At 32.6% G+C, this 17,902-nt stretch overlaps 1 protein-coding gene across 1 annotated transcript; it reads left to right on the top strand.

The window, feature by feature from the left end:
- Positions 1-14,989: 14,989 nt before the first annotated feature.
- Positions 14,990-16,876, top strand: LOC128667793 (uncharacterized). The gene is made up of 4 exons (XM_053739362.1): positions 14,990-15,986; positions 16,056-16,179; positions 16,327-16,519; positions 16,640-16,876. The coding sequence occupies exons 1-4, from the start codon at positions 14,990-14,992 to the stop codon at positions 16,874-16,876; spliced, it is 1,551 nt and encodes a 516-aa protein (XP_053595337.1).
- The last annotated feature ends 1,026 nt before the right edge of the window (positions 16,877-17,902 follow it).

Raw genomic sequence — 17,902 nt, 5'->3', positions numbered from 1 at the left:
TGCGAGCCTTGGCCAATGGTCCCTTCCAACCAGGGTAATTTCTGAGTGAATATTGTGCTGTGCAAGTGTGTGAATCATAAAGTTTTGTGATATAATTACGATACGCTTATATAACGTAACATTATTCAAAAAACTGATTTTATAATAATTCATAAATCTTATAAAGTCGATGAAATTTTTTAATTTACCGCATTAATCAATTTTATGAAGTATACAAACTTTTTCAAAATTTCTAGAAATAGGCTAACGAAATCATTAGCAGGACAGTTAAAGGAATTTCGAAGTTTTAATAATGAATTGAGTTATAAAAACCGAAATATTAACTTACGAAATTTTGTTTTAAATTTAAAAAATTTCCACTATTCATTTATATAACTAACCATAACAAGTTTTTATTATCTTGTTATTAGTGGGTCCCATTATTGGTTCTGTTACCATAGAAACAATAATATAATTAAATATAACACAAATAAGAAAACAATCATTCATTTAATATCTTTAATTTTCTTATGGTAGTTCACTCGCGACATTCGTAGCCAAAAGTATAGCGTAATCGTAACTACAAAAAGTTAGAGATACTCAATGCGAGAATATTTTATTTTTCTGAGAGACTGTATCCAATACATTTTAGTTTTAAATATACAGATACACACTAATACAATTACACTGATGAGTATAATAAATGTGGTAACGCTGCAAACATTATTATTAAATAGTCTACAGATTAAATGTATAGGTAGCAATCTTTATATAGTGTAAGTTTAGTATACATGTAGTTTGTTATTATTGACAATCACAAATTTTGGATAGAATTAATTTTTGTGCATATTTTCACAATTTTTTTTTTAAACTCACAAGAAAATCGCAAATAAAAAAAAAAATTGTTCGATGTGTGCTACTTCCAATATCATAATTTTTAAAAATTCTAAAACTATTAGAAAAGCTCGGCTGACCAATTTTAAAACACAGTAACCCGATAAAAAAAGATTTTGTCTGATTATATATAAGTATATATGATTATATATAATCATATATAAAATTATATATGGTTATACATGGTCATACATGGAATTATATATAATCATATATGAACCTATATATAATTAGATCTGATCAGACCTGGCTGATGAAGGCTAGGTATAATTATATATAAGCCTATATATAATCATGTCTAATTATATATAATTCTAGATATAATTAGATCTGATCAGGCTTCAATGATATGAAATCTATGAATATTTAATTGCGTAGGGGTAGGGGGGGCAAAGCGGGGTACTCAAGGAAATACTATGGTTCCAAGGATTCAAATACGCTAAATCTTTTTGTTTTTAATGATATGCGAAGTAAATAAACAAAAATTTCAGTTGCCGTTGAAACAAAAAATTTTTACTTTGACAGGCAAAATAATGTATCCCCTAAAAAAGGCCCAAGAAAAATTTCTGCATATTAAAAAAATTGATCAAATTAAATTTCTTTGTGAGCAATTTCCATAACGAAACATTGCATCTTACACGATTACTGGATGCAGAAGCAGAAAAAAAACTGTTTTCTGGTTTGTATCATAAATCAAAAGCCATCAACATTTTTTGATTGAAAGTCGATTTTTGAAAAAGTTTTATAACGTTCTCTTCTATTTCACGCGTCCCACGGCGGAGTGTGGTTGGCGCTCAATAGCCGTTATGGCTCTCCGTTGGTTGAAAAACTGAAAATAAAATAGTAACAAAACAAAATGTCCCACCTGGAGATATCCTGAATCTCCCTGGACCCGCAGCTCTGCTCAGGCTGGGTTAGACAACCTAGTTGGGCGCCAGTTCGTGTGCCCCACGAACAAAATTAACTCAAAATTAAACAACGGAGAAAAATGAAAATAAAATTAAAATGAATAACAGGATAGCGATTTCAGATTTTAGAAATTAGGATAGCAAGAAAAGATAGCAGTAATGAAATAATAATTTTAAATACCACCGGGTTGATGACCATTTGTTTTTAATTATCCATTAACTAATAAAATAATCAGTCAAATATATATCGCATACTCACATAAATAATATCGGAAAATAATAGTAAATCACTTACAAAAAATAATAATAATAGTATGCGCATATAAAATTAATTCAAACAATAATAATAATGCATAAACAATAAATGTTTTGTGAAATAAACATATAACTATTAATAAGTATTAGTTGCACTCGCACGTGACCATAAACAAAATAAATAGCTAAATTATTTCCAGTAACAAATTCCCAGTAAATTCCACTGGTGAATTTACGGTATTTCAAAAATAATATTATTTTGGACGCAAATAATAAAATAAGTACCACCTCTTGGGTAAAATAATTATGAATGGTATTTATACCTTGATCATTCTCACGTGATAATTAAATAATAACTTAATTGTTCAGACTAAAATTACTAAGAGTAATAACTCAGATTGATAACAACCAATCCTCACACTGAAAATAATTAATCATTTAAATTAACAATAATCAATACTCAAATTAACAATAATTCATACCTCAAAGTAATAATAATTCATAACTCAAAGTAATAATAATTCATAACTCAAATTAATAATAATTCATAATTCAAATTAATAATAATCCATAATGAAAAATAACCAAACATTTATCACACTTAACATTTGGTAAAACAATACTGTATAATTTCACTGACTGTATTCGTATTTACTGAGTATAATATTCACGAATTCCATCATATGCTTATGACCAATTATTAATACTCAGAATTCACTATCGCTTTTACGCTTAGGCTATATACAAATCATCACCAACTCGGGAACCAAAATTACACGCCAATGTATTAGCCAAAAAGTACTTACAGTTTACGTATTATTCAACTCCCTTGGTTGCACGCTAATACGGTAAATGTATTTTCCTTTATGCGATTTATCGAAATGCTCAAATAATGCCAATGGGTTTATATTATCTACTCAAATACCAAATGGTGACAAATTTATAATTAGTTTAATGTAACAGAGCACACACGCTACTCTTACAGAATGTAACAATCGGTACACCTGAGTCACCACTCAACTGAACCTTAAAATCAGTAATTTTTTTCGTTAATTTTTCTTTTTATATATATATATTATAAGGATTAACCTGGAGAATTCGGAGCACACTCACCAAAGATACAATAATACAGGGGTATCCGTACATACGTATATGTGCACGAGTTTTGTACATGTGTGTGTGTTATGTATGCGTACGTTGACCATATATAGATATCTATGACGTATTTTGGGCTTGCTCTGAATTCCCACAGAAAGATATGCGAGTATGAGCGGTCAAGTTACAAGAAGGAGAGACGTAGATAAGAACAAGCAACTAGAAAATAGTACGTCTTTCTTTCTCTATGCACAGCTGCACCACTACGGCCGATCCCTTATAAAGAATCCACCGACTCAATGTCTTCCAGATGTCCCACGAAAAGATTTCTCTGAATCTTCCGCGACTGCGAGTCCCTTGTCATCATAAAAGTCACCGAAATGGGCTCAATAAATTTGTCAAAACATTTCTCTGTTCTAGTTCAACTCAAATTTTTACGACCTTTCTATTTTAACCATCTGTTACCAATGGGCCTCACGTCTCCCGTGGATCCTTACTATTTCTTTTCCAATATAGAAACCTATCTCTAATTTTATTTTATTTTTAATTTTTAATTGCATTCCTCAGAAGTGTCTAAAATATCGGTAATAAATGTCACTATATATTTTGGAGAAACATCGTTTTTACAGACTCTCACGGTCTCCCGCGGATTCTTACTTTTCCCTTTTCCACCATAGGAAGCTCTTCTATTTTAAATTTTCATTACATTTCTCGGAATCACCTAAAAAAATATTGATAATAAATGTCATCATAGACACGCAGTCTCTAAAAATTTATATGGTCCCCCACAGAACCTCTCCGTTCCTTCACCTATCACTAAAGATTTTTCATCTCAATTTTGTATTATTTTTAAAATTATATTTTCCTAGAGTATGTAATATATCGATCACAAATGTCATCATATATTCATTACTTTATTTTTAAGCAGTACACCACGGACTTATTTTTCTATTTACATCCTGTTTACTACAAAATTCCAAGAACTTCCGTAATAAAATGTCATTCTCAGCTGTCCAAAAGAAATCAAACCCTTCTATATTATTGCCTTCTTCGTCTTTAACCTATGCAAGAGGCATCTTCGGCCCCACTTTTCTTTCAAACTTTTTCATATAAAAACCCCGGAAAAATAATCAAAGTCAGTCATTACTGCCGCAACTAAAACCCTTGTCGGATCTATCCGCGAGTAAGAATCCAAAATTCGTTCTCGTGACGCTCCACGCCTAGGCAATCGGGGGTCCTAGATCGATAATCGGATTCATCCACGAGTAAGACTCACTGAGTCGATTTCAAAATTCGTTTTCGTGACGCTCCACGCTTAGGCAATCGGGGGTCCTAGATCGATAATCGTAACTCGATTCTTTTATTTAAAATATAAATTACGCGACTTGAATTTTATTCTTAAAACCTTTCCTCGTGAGGACCTACGCCTAGGCATCTGGACTCCTAGGTTGGATACCTGGAGTAAAATCATTTGAGTTCGCGATAAAATTAACTAAACTCTTTCACGTGACGTCCACCGCTTAAGCAATCGGAGTCCTTGTTCGGGAATAGTTAATACTTCTTTAAAAATCATTTAAAGAATATATATATCATCGTAAATTCACTAGAAAGCAAAGCCGGCCTATCGGTTCAGCGTGCATAGCATTCTCGTGAAAAGATTTAATCTGTAAATCTCGATAAAACCATAAAAACATTGTAAACTCCTGTGTACACAAGATTCAAATTGGTGAATCTGAAGTGAGTGTGTGTGCAGGCATATCAACCCATTGGGGTAAGTTCATTATTTTAATATTATGTAAAATTAAATCTGTCAATATACTACACATGTTTTTTTGTATACATTTGTCTTTTCATTTACTGTCCTTTTCTCTGGCATTCGAGTGCTGGTAATTTAAGTCATAGTAACTTTAAAGTAAGACAGAGAAAGAACACGGTCTTCTCGAGGGCCCATATTCATCGACCCAATATCCCTCTCGCTTCGAAAATCCCTGACCTACCCTAACGCCACGCAGGTCATTGAACGGGACCGTCTGTAGTACATCCGCTCGGTACAAATAGACAAATAAGTTGTAAAGTGACACGAAATTATAACATTCTTATATCAGCCACGTGATTGTAATTCCTTGGTTGGATGACAGAATAAAAATAATTTCATACATTAATCTATTAATTAATAATCGGTGCTTAAATCCCTATATTCTCACACTAACCACGTGAGGTTCAATCGAACTCCTTGGCTGAGTTATAGAAAGGGGAAAATCGGCATTCTGATATTAAATAATAGATTTCAAATTACCCTTTCGCCCGTCGCCTTCACTCACTTCGATCGTGACAAGAAATATCCCACGTCTGACCATGGCAGCACGTGAATCTCACGCCGGCACCTAGGCCGACGCCATTTTGTCGTATATCTCACTTTGACCAATGGAGATATACAACGGTCGCATGTTATTTCTTTTTACAGTACCACCAACGTACTTCATAACTGTGGCCGTGTAATTTATCGAGTTCCCGACGCTAAATGACCGATTGTATTTTCCATAATTAATTCTTAATATTATTTACCGATAAATCAATCAATGATTTATTCATAAAACTAGTAAATTTATTTATAATGACTAAATTTACGGATGCCAACTGTTGCGTTGACGTGCATGCGCCAACCAATTCAAAATAATCATAAGCACATAAATGAAATGCGCAACTATTTTTCCCAGCGCTACAGAATCCAAATATATGCTCAAATTCATCAGTGAAATCTCCTGCTTCGAATACAATGTATACCTAAGAAACCAATAAAGTATAATTAACGCAATAATTAAATAAAATCTTACGTGTAAACAAACAATAATTATAATCCAATGTCGGATGAGACGTGTGAGCAGCGTGTGCTGCCCTCTGTTGCTCACCGACCTGATGCGAGACTGCCGCGATATTAAAATATCGTGACAGTTTAACAAAAATATTTAAAAAATTACTCAAATATGTTTACAAAAGTGATTTTGGAATAATTAAAAAATAAAATTTTCTCTTATGAAATTTTGAGGGTATCCCGTTCTACATACCTTACCCCTTTCGTGCCCCCTACCCCTACATGGGTGTATATATATATTGTAACGTAATTCCTTTTAGCTTACCACTTAGATAACTCGATTAAACGTACGGAAAATTTACACGTAACTTATACTCAATAAATTTCCTCCAATATTCAAACTCAAAATACACAAATCGGGCTACGTTACACTTCGCCCACCGATCACTCCTCTCATTTCCTCCAGATCCTGACGGGCGCCAGCCGACTTTTATTTCCCCGGTATCGGCAACCGGTCTAAACGTACACGTAAATTAAAATCTATTATCTAAATCCTTCGGAGATGAGAGAAATGAACGGTGGTAGCGGCAGGTCCTGGTGCGCTCAGTATGCTAGGTTGTGGAGAGAGGGTCGCGGTTCTTTTTACGCGGAAGAAGCCGAGTAATTAAAATTAAATTAAACAAAATAAAGTAAAGAAGACTACATAAAATATCGTAAAGAGGACGCGAGAGCGACGCGAAGGGCCCAATCGGCTCGCGGTCGAGTACTCTCGGTCCCTCAGACAAATAAATACCTGGGTATGACATCGGGAACCTCTCGTGGACGACGAATCACAAAACTCAACACTATTCTAGATAATAATGAAATTAAAATAAATAATGCGGTAACTCAAGACGGCAAAATCACGGCAAACGGCTCCAAAACTCAACAAATAGAGCCACAAGCTCCAACGACATCAGCCAAGGGTGTGGTCGAGGCCTACCTTTGGGGCTCTCCGACTCACAACCACTCGCTACAAGACTCCAAACTCGACTACTCGGTCGACTCATACTCGAGCGTCTCTAAAGTCCAACTCTCCGACACCATGGTCAGTTCTCCACTCCCGTGCTCTCATCTCCTACTCCAATCATGTCTCCTCTCTACTACTCCCAGTCACTCTCACATTCTCGCCTGTCCATCCATTTTTCCCCCACCGCATACAAGCCGCGGACTCACGGGTCTTCCCGCGGTGTCACTCCCCGTGATATCCGGAGTTAGCGAACCTTTGGCTTCCTCGAGCATCGCAAACGAGGCCTGCCATTCCCAAATAAACGTAAACGTACCCCAGCTAACTCCGGGTACCAACTCGTAGGGGCGGCGACATCTCAGTCGCTCTTCCGTGATCACCGCGTCAACCCCGAGAGCTAAGCCTAGGCCTAGTCGTCATCAATGGTCGGGAGGCACGGTATTTTTGGCCACTATCCGCAACACAGCTAGACATCCCTCGTTGAATCCACGCTCAACCACACAGACGCTCCAACACCGACAACATAACGTACCCATACTCGTACTCTCCACACACTTACTTCCCCGCACACGTACTCCATACTCTCTACTCACTATTTCCTACACTCAACTCAACACACGTACTAACTCTATCACTTTCTAACACACAGACTCACGCTTACTCCCCTTCTACTCCATCTCCTCGGCAATGTAACGTCACAATATTTATATATATATATATATATATATATATATATATATATATATATATATATATATATAACATAATGTGACAATTTTAATATTAATGTTATTAAATTTTTATTTTGTCAACTATCAATTAAACTTTAATCCCCATTACTTGAAAAATATTTAAAGGTTTCGGCAGCAATTCAAAATTATATATCGATATCGATTTATATATGGAAACTTATATGTTTATAGATAAAAAGATTTGATTTTATATCGATCTAATGAGTTCTATCGTAATTTATCTACAAAACTAAATTCATCATTAGGTGCATTATTTGAGTAGGATTTATCAATTTGATTATTTGAGTTAAGGTATACTACAAACTTTTCATTATTGTAAGTTCATAACAGACTAGAGGACCAGACTACCATCCAGCGATTACCAAAGTTAAGCAGCATTGACGTGGATCAATAATTGAGTTGGTGACCCCTTAGCACAAAAATAGTTAACCGATGTTAATTTTTTTTTTTTTTTTTTTTTTTCAACTTTAATTTAACCAACATTTCTATTAATGGAAACAGTAAATCCTAATTTATTTACTTAATTGATAATTATCAGATATTTTCAATGAGCTTTTAAAAATGACTATATTCGTCCATGCATGATTATATCTGATCATATATGATTATATATGATCAGATCTGGCCAATTTTCAGATCTGATTATATATGGACTCATATATAATTATATATAATTATACAAAATCTTTTTTTATCGGGAACTGACGAAAATAAAATTTTTGAAACATGTATAAAATCATGTTCACAAAACTCCATTGGAACTAAAAATACTCAAAAATCGATTTTTAAAAATTTGTCACTTACTGTGTTTTGGAATTGGGCAGCCGAGCTTTCATTGATATAAGTTAATGTAAAAAAAATAATTTTTTGGTTTGTTTAAAATCATTGAATAAATGTTTAACATTCATAAAAATTATTTTCCAAAAATTTTTTGACCTCCAATTCTTTCATGCTCAAAAATTAACCTTACTATTAATTTTACTGCGGGTTAAATTAATCAACACCAATTACAATGAACTAAATATATTTATTCAAGGTATAACACGTGTCTCTTCTACAACACACGCTTCTTCTTCTATCTTATCATAATCATAATATTGCAATAATATTAATATTAATAATGGGTAAGGATGATTTTTGGATCAGGACTAGACTAACTTTGTTAAAGGAAGATGTCGATAATATTGAATTTGGAGTAAAAGTATTCTTTCAGAGATAATAAAATGTAGGTCACCGATTTGTAATTCCAACACTAACTAAGTGACATTTGAATTTCCGCGGGTTGAGTATGATGACTGCAACGTTCCCGAGTTGTGATTGCTGTACCCCACCACACGTCAAGTATTTTAAAACCAGTTATATTTTAAAACTTAATATTTTTTTAACAAATCGGTCGAGAAATTCAGAGTTTTTTTTTCAAAAAATTTCTAATTTTTTCATTTAACAGTGGATAAGTCTTTTAAAAAAAAGGTAAGAACCGTTTCCAAGATATTCAGGAAACTACATGTTTTTCTTATACTTGGTAGATCTCCAGCATGTTAATTATATACTTTTTGACTGTTCACATCTCGTCTTACAATCGATGAAAAAAAAATTTTTTTTTTTATTAAATATTAGACATTTCTGTAAATCTTATGTTTTAATTTCATCCCATTCCTAAGAAAAGTCGTTTTGCGAGTGAACTATCTTAACTTCAATTTTATATGAATAAATTCAATCAACCTCATTCTTCAAGTGTGAGATTCGGCACAGTGGATACAAGATCAGACTTCAAATTCAAAGGTCTCGGGATCGAGCCTACAAGTTTGCGGAAGCTTTTTTTTTAACTTCCCGCTTAGAAAATTATTAATTCTCAAAAATTCGGGGAGATATTGGTTTCACCCCGATTTTCGAAAATCGAATTTTCATCAGATGTCGACGTTTTGAGGTCCTAGGAAGCTATTCTGACTATTTTCAGAAGGATGTCCGATTGTCTGTATGTATGTATGTATGTGTGTGTGTGTCTGTATGGATGTAAATTCTTGATATCTTTTTAATTAATTGACCGATTGAAATGTTTGAGGTGGCAATCAAAAGAGTTTTTTGGCTGTCAACTTTTCTGAAAATTTCAAATCGATCGATCAAATAAACTTTAAGACATGGAAGAAAAACAAAAAATAAATTTTTTTTTTCAGTTTTTTTCAAAATTTTCAGAAATAGCTCGATCGATCAATTCCAAAATCTAATTAGCACAAGAATTCAACGAAACGCATCGATTGCCGCCTTAACCATCTCAATCGGTCAATTCTTTTGATAGATATTGTTGAAGAAAAAATTGTAAAAACCGTTTTTTTCGAAAACAATGGCATACAATAGTATTTTTGAGCTCGGAGAGTTTGAAAATGTATTCGCAACAATGTTTTCGAGCTTAAGGAGCTCGAAAACAGCGGGAAGTTTTAGGGCTGCCCCGAAGAGTCAACCGATAGACAGATTTTTTTTTTTTTTTTCGTACTAAAATTTGTGGATACATCATGAGATTATGGTGGGTACACCGTGAAATCACCGAGATTACACGGTGTACTTATCGTGGTAAAATGACACCAACCCACCGTGTTATCACGGTGGATCCACTGAGATTCAACGGCGTTTCCACCGTGATTCGAAACCGCCAGGGTAATATTCATTTTTTTATTGCTTAATTCTACATTATGACATAATTTTTTATTTTTTTAGTAAAATTATTATTACAGTAAATAATTTTGTTTTTTTTTTTAACTTTCCGCTTAGAAAATTATTAATTTCCAAAAATTCGGGAAGTTATTGGTTTCACCCCGATTTTCGAAAATCAAGTTTTTATCAGATGTCGACGTTTTGAGGTCCTAGGAAGCTATTCTGACTAGTTTCAGAAGGATATCCGAGTGTGTGTGTGTGTGTGTGTGTGTGTGTGTGTGTGTGTGTGTGTGTGTGTGTGTGTGTGTGTGTGTGTGTGTGTGTGTAAACTCTTAATATCTTTTTAATGATCAGACCGATTAAAATTTTCGAGGTGACAATCAAAAGAGTTCGTTGGCCGTTAATTTTTCTGAAAATTTCAAATCGATCGTTTAAATAGACTCTAAGATATGGAAGAAAAGCAAAAATCAAAAAAATTTTTTTTCCAGTTTTTTTCAAATTTTTCAGAAATGGCTCGATCGATCAATTCCAAAATCTAATCAGCACAAGAATTAATAAAACGCGTTTATTGCCGCCTCAACCATTTCAATCGGTTTATTCGTTCGAGAGAAATCGATCGAGAAAGAAATGGTGAAAAGCGATTTTCTTCGATTATCTTTGAAGCGACTTATCCAATCAATTCTAAAATGTGATCAGCTCTATAACTTGAAAAAATACGTCAAAAGCCGCCTCGACCATCGAAATCGGTTAATTCGTTCGTGAGACATCGTAAGAGAAAGAAATGCTATAAAAAGACTTTTTTCGAAAACAATGGCAAACAAAAGTATTTTTGAGCTCGAAGAGCTCGATAATGTATTCACTACAATGTTTTCGAGCTCCTTGAGCTCGAAAACAATGGGAAGTTTGAGGGCTGGCCCGCAGAGTCGGCGATAGACAAATTTTTTTTAAAGAATATAAATAATTTAAACCGTAAATAATATATTATTTATTCAGTCTTAAACTTATTCAAAATACTAAGAATTTCGTAAAAAATATTATTAAATCTTCTATTGCATACTATAATTATCATATTAGTTGACAAACTATTTCGATTTTCAAAACCTGCACATATGTGCATTTACTCAACAATGTCATATGTACTTAAGTAGATAGTAACAAAACTTCAGATATTTATATCATTTATTTATTTATTACCAGGTTATAACATATATACATACATAACTATACATATATACCTATAGAGATGCTTAGGTATGAGTGCATAGGAGTACATAGGTTAAGAGAGTTCTAGGCCACCAGGGGCAAGATGGACATGATCTGTTGTACCGGCTGGTGGCAAGTTATCGATTTATGATAATATATCGGTCGTGGGTATGATCTGTTGTACTGACGGATGGTAAGTTGTCAATTGATGATAATGTGTCGGCTGTTGGTGTGGTTATCTGGGGCCTTTTTGATATTATTTTGACGCTGATTTTGCTTATTCGGGGCCTTTTTGAGGCTAATTGTGTTTATCTGGGGCCTTTTTGATATCATTTTGATGCTAATTGACGTTATTTGGCGGTCTTTTTACCGTCTGAGCTCATTTTTGAGCTCTTATCCACCTTTTTGAGCTCATATTATTATCGGTGGCGCCTTAATATATTTTTAGCGGGTATTTTCGAAAAAATCAATGCTTGTGTCCACCATTGTGAATAAAATATTATGCCTATGTCCGCCATTTTGAATTCTTGTCCGCCATTTTGAATTCTTGTCTGCCATTTTGACATCTTCTTGACGTTAATTGCTGCCATGTAAAGTTTTTATCCACCATTTTGAGCGCTGATCCGCCATTTTAAATGAAATATTATGCTTGTGTCCACCATTTTGAATTAAATATTATGCTTGTGTCCACCATTTTAAATGAAATATTATGCTAATGTCCGCCATTTTGAATCAAATATTATACCCATTGCCTCCATGTTGAATTAAATTTTATGTCTACTTCCACCATTTTGAATTAATTTTGAATCTTCAATGCTTATGGTTTCCTGGAGTTACTGAATGAATAAGTAGTACATTTTCAAAAAAATTATCATGCATTACATAGAAATTGCAAGATTTTACAACATTATTTTTTAGCAACAGCGAATATTTTTTATTAGCTATGGCTTAATTGATTCTATTTTTAACTGCGTCATCGAGTTTTATTTTAACTGCGTCGTAGATTGTTTATTTTTAGATAATGACTCATTCAGTTCCGAAAAAAAAACTTTCCATTGTTATTTTAACTGCGCAGTAGAATATTTATTTTTAGATGATGACTCACTCGATTCCATTTTTAGACCATGACTCATCCAGTTAAATTTTTAACTGCATAATAGATGACGTCAAACTTCCTGTCGCGCCATCTAGATCTTGAGTTATGCTGATGCAATGTAAGGAATTTTTGTTCTTTTCTAGGAAATTATTGTCATTTTCTAGGGGATTTTTTCAAGTTTCTGGTGATTTCATTTTATAATATTGGTACTTTTGAGAACTACAAACTTTCTACTGCACAATTGATGAGTCACCCCCCCCCCCCCTCACCTATAAAAGTACCGCGCGAGAGCATACTTCACAAAAAGAAGTACGAGTTCTCTCAATGAAGTACGAATCTCTGCTCAAAATATCTCCAATGATTTGAAGTTCTTTGTGTGTGTGCGTTTTAAAATTTTTTTTCGAAAAATTTTTTTACAGCAAAAAAATTTCAATAAACAATTTATTAAGTGACTATTTGAACAATATATATGTAAACTTTTAAATGAACAATCGTAGTGATTTTTTAAAAAATTTATATAATACTAGTGTAGTGATAAACAATTTATAAGTGGTTATTTGAAAATATATAATTAATCTAAGTGTTTTAGTGATAAATTTTTAAATTAACAATCTTAGTGATTTTTAAAAAATTTATTTTTTACTAAAATAATTAATTTATATATAAACAATACTTGTGATAAACAATTTCAAGTGTAAATATATAAACAGTGACTTTAGTAATGAACTTTTAAACAAATAATTTTATGTGAACTTTTGAAAAAATGGCACAAAATGATTTTATTGCGGCGCTTCAACGTCCAGTAAATTCAGTAATTAAATCATTCAATGATTTACATGATCAGCCATTAGCTAAAGAACATTGTCAAAAGTGTTATCAAGTGTGCGCTGATCCAATTAATTACTTCAACGAGATTTTGCTAGATCCGCAAATAAATGTTCAAGTCAGAAGAAGTGTACGTGCAAATATTATACTTTTATACTGGTATGCAGATCAATTTGCACAATTGAGTGGAGAAGTAACTGGTGGTGACTTGCGTGCAAACCGACGTCTCATCAAGTGGCAAGGTCTTGAAAATGCATTCTCAAATAACATAAAATCTGGATGTATGGTGAATCAAGCTCACACAGATCTTCGTACTTTTTTTGATGATGCTGAAGACGTTATCATTGAAAAAGTTGAAAATATGCTCAGAGATGTTGCTGGGCTTAAAGTAAATGTTGAATTAATTTGTGAATTCAGAAATGTAATAGCTGAAAATGTCATCGAAGAAACAAAGTCATTCAACACCAAGAGCCGTGAAATTTTACCCGCAACATCTCTTGCTACTTGGTATCAGGATCATGTCAACGATAAATTATTGAAGAAAGTCGAGGAATTCAATCAAAAAGACTCTGGGTGGAGTTTAACTGAAATCCACAGTTTAATCATTACAATGTCGAGATATGCGCCTCTTCAAGCTGGAGATTTAACGTTTGTGGAGCTACCCAAGGACATACAAGCAAAAAAAGCAGTTTTAAGTATTTAGAACTCTGATGAGTTTTGTTTTCTATGGAGAGTTGTAGCAGCATTACATCCTGCTACTAATAGTCATCCTGTAAGATAAACATCTTATCCTCACTTTAGCTCAATATGAAAATATGAAGGTATAAAATTTCCAATCACTTCAAATGATATCCCCAAATTTGAAAAATTAAATAATTTACCAATTAATGTCTACGGTATCAAGTCGGAATTTGGCAATAAAAAAACCGATAAAAGTACAATAATTCCTTTATATCTAAGTAAACTCATAAAGTCTGATAAAAAAGTTATTCATCTCTTAATGGTACAGCAGAATATTAAATTAAATATATCAGATTTTGATATTAAAAATTTTCAACCTAAATTTCATTTTGCTTTGATCAAAGATCTTTCACGACTAGTTAAGTCTCAAATTTCCAAGTCAAACTACAAATTATTTTTTTGTGATCGATGCTTGAATCATTTCAGATATGATTATTCATATCAAAATCACAATGCTGTTTTAAACTGAATAAAGTCCATATGACATTTCCAAAGGGAAAAGATCAAATTTTTAAATTCAAAAACTTTCAATACAAAGACACTGTACCTTTTGTTGTATATGCAGACTTGGAATGTACACTAGAAAAAACCCAAGGAGATGATGAAACTCAGAAGCATATTCCACACAGTGTAACATTTTATCAGCACTGCAGTTATGATAATAAATTATCTAAATTTGAATCAAATCGTTCAAAATTTTGTATTGATTGGTTTATTTTAAAGTTAGAAAAATTAGCTATCGAGTTTGAAAGATATTTAAAAAATCCCTTACCAATGAAGCCGCTTACTAAACAGCAGCAAGAGACACATGATCAGGCAACTGTTTGTCATATTTGCGAAAAAATAATTACTACAAATACAGATAAGTGTTATGATCACTGTCATTTCACTGGAAATTATCGCGGTCCAGCTCATATATCTTGTAATGTCAATTATGCAAAGTCTCATGTTATACCCATAATATTTCACAATTTATCCGGCTATGATTTACATTTTTTAATTAAAAGTCTGGCTACATTAATTAAAGGTGATGTAACTTTACTACCAATTAATAAAGAAAAATATATATCTTTCACAAAATCAATAGAAAATACTTCAGTGACATTACGATTCATAGACTCATTCAGATTTATGGCATCAAGCCTTGAAAAATTAGCTTCATATCTTGGTGATGATGAAAAGCTTATTACAAAAATTCAGTATCCTGATCCGGATGAATTAAAATTAGTTACGCGCAAAGGCATATTTCCGTATGAATATATTTCAAGTATTGACAAACTTGATGACAAACAATTGCCTGATCAAGTATCATTCTTCTCAAAGCTAACAAATGAAAGTGTCTCTGATGAGGATTATTTTTTTGTTCAGCTAGTCTGGAACAAATTTAACATCAAAACACTGGGAGAGTACTCAGATTTATATCTTAAAGCTGATGTACTTCTTCTAGCGGATGTGTTTGAAAGTTTTAGACGTAGCTGCTTTGAAACTTATAATCTTGATCCACTACATTACTATACTGCTCCCGGTCTGTCCAATGATGCAATGTTAAAATACACTGGTGTGGAACTTCAGCTTTTAACTGATCTTGAAATGGTACTTTTTATTGAGAAAGAAATCAGAGGTGGAGTATCTCAGTGTACAAACCGATATGCTGCTGCTAATAATCGGTACATGGGTGAAGACTTTGATCCAAGCAAAGCTGAATCTTACTTGATGTATTATGATGTAAATAACTTGTATGGTGCAGCTATGAGCATGCCACTGCCGACGGGTTCATTTGAGTGGGTTAAAAATGTTGATGATGATGTGAATAAATTTTTAAATGATAATGATAATGAAGGATATATATTAGAAGTAGATTTAGAGTATCCTGAGGAGTTACATGAACTTCACAAGGACTTGCCCTTGTGTCCTGAGCACTTTGTACCGCCAGGATCCAAACACTCAAAATTATCAACAACTTTGTATGACAAAAAAAATTATATAATACATTATAAAAATTTACAACAATGTCTAGAGTTAGGATTAAAATTAACGAAAGTTCACAGAGTACTACAGTTCAAACAATCACCATGGCTAAAATCATACATAGATAAAAATACTGACTGTAGAAAATTAGCAAAAAATGAGTTTGAAAAAAGTTTTTATAAACTAATGAACAACGCTGTATTTGGTAAGACTATGGAAAATGTAAGAAAGCACAAAGATGTGCAATTGAAAACTGAATGGGAGGGTAGATTTGGCGTCAAAGAATTGATACGTAAGCCAAATTTCCATAGTCTTACCATGTTTGATAAAGATATGGTAATTATTGAAATGAAAAAAGTTAAAGTCTGTTTCAATAAACCTATTTATGTAGGCTTTTGTATTTTAGATTTATCTAAAACATTTATTTATGATTTTCATTATAATTATGTAAAAAAGAATTTTAAAAACGATGAGTCGAAATTAATGTATACTGACACAGACAGTCTCATCTATCATTTTACTGTGCCGGATATCTATAAACTCATCAAACGTGATATCTCAAAGTTCGACACCTCTGACTACCCTGAAGATAATGTATATAATATGCCATTAGCTAATAAAAAAGTCCTGGGTCTAATGAAGGATGAAAATAATGGTGAAATCATGATTGAATTCACTGCACTTCAGGGCTAAATTATATGCATTTAAAACATATAAAAACAAAAAGGCCAAAAAAAGAGCAAAGGGAGTCAAGGGTCCTACTTTGAGGACAATCACGTTTGATGATTTTATGCAATGTTTAAATAATCATGTGACTTTAACTAAAAAGCAATACCTAATAAAATCAAACAAGCATAATGTGAAGACAATTGCACAAAATAAAATTGCATTGAGCTAGGCTGATGATAAGCGCCAGCTCATTGATGGCAGCCACGATACCCTACCATGGGGTTATAAAAATAAGAAAATAATTGTAGTTGATGATGATGATGATGATGATGATGATGAGATAATTATTAAAAAAAGAAAACTGATGTAAATAGTTGTAAATAAATATATGATTTTTAAATATAATTTTAAGGTAGAGAAAAAAAAGTTATGAGTAAAAGATTTAGATGACTTTCTGTAAGTGTAATCAACGGTTAAACAATAACAATAATTATTCATGTGCACTTGATAATGTAAAAAATGTTAAAAGATTGGTTTATAAACATTCAATAAAAAAATTTATTAATTTACAATTATAATTTTTTATTTTCAACCTATAATAGATTAAGTTATCCATAAAAAATAATTAATTTAATTATTAATATATCTTTAAGTTTGAAAGAAAATCGATTGATTTGAAGAGAAACAATATATATATATATATATATATATATATATATATATATATATATATATATATATATATATATATATATATATATATGTATATATATATCTATATATATATATTGAGACAATGTGAATTGTCTTCGTAGTCCTCAGCCTTGCGGTTCCCATTTTTCCCCGTCTTCTTGTCGTCTGAAACTACACAAGTTATAGTGCTGTGGTCACATAACTAATTTTTACGTTGACGCATGACCGTAAGGGTGAAGTGGGGACAGAGTTCAGAGGCAAGTCCCAGGCCCTCAATTATCGGTCAGACACTTCGATCTTGGATCTATTAGCGTTCAGAGTTATTCTAAATTAATTTTTGTTAGCTAGCAATTTTAC

Source organism: Microplitis demolitor, chromosome 5, assembly GCF_026212275.2.
Source record: "Microplitis demolitor isolate Queensland-Clemson2020A chromosome 5, iyMicDemo2.1a, whole genome shotgun sequence".
NCBI classification, from domain to species: Eukaryota; Metazoa; Arthropoda; class Insecta; order Hymenoptera; family Braconidae; genus Microplitis; species Microplitis demolitor.
The sequence above is the reverse complement of the archived record's forward strand: the minus strand, read 5'-3'. Positions and strand labels throughout refer to the sequence as shown.

Coding starts and splice junctions, on each gene's coding strand:
- LOC128667793 (XM_053739362.1), top strand. CDS start 14,990: ATGAAGCCGCTTACTAAACAGCAGCAAGAGACACATGATCAGGCAACT. Junction 15,987..16,055: donor GAGCATGCCACTGCCGACGG/GTTCATTTGAGT, acceptor ATGATAATGAAG/GATATATATTAGAAGTAGAT. Junction 16,520..16,639: donor CCATGTTTGATAAAGATATG/GTAATTATTGAA, acceptor TATGTAAAAAAG/AATTTTAAAAACGATGAGTC.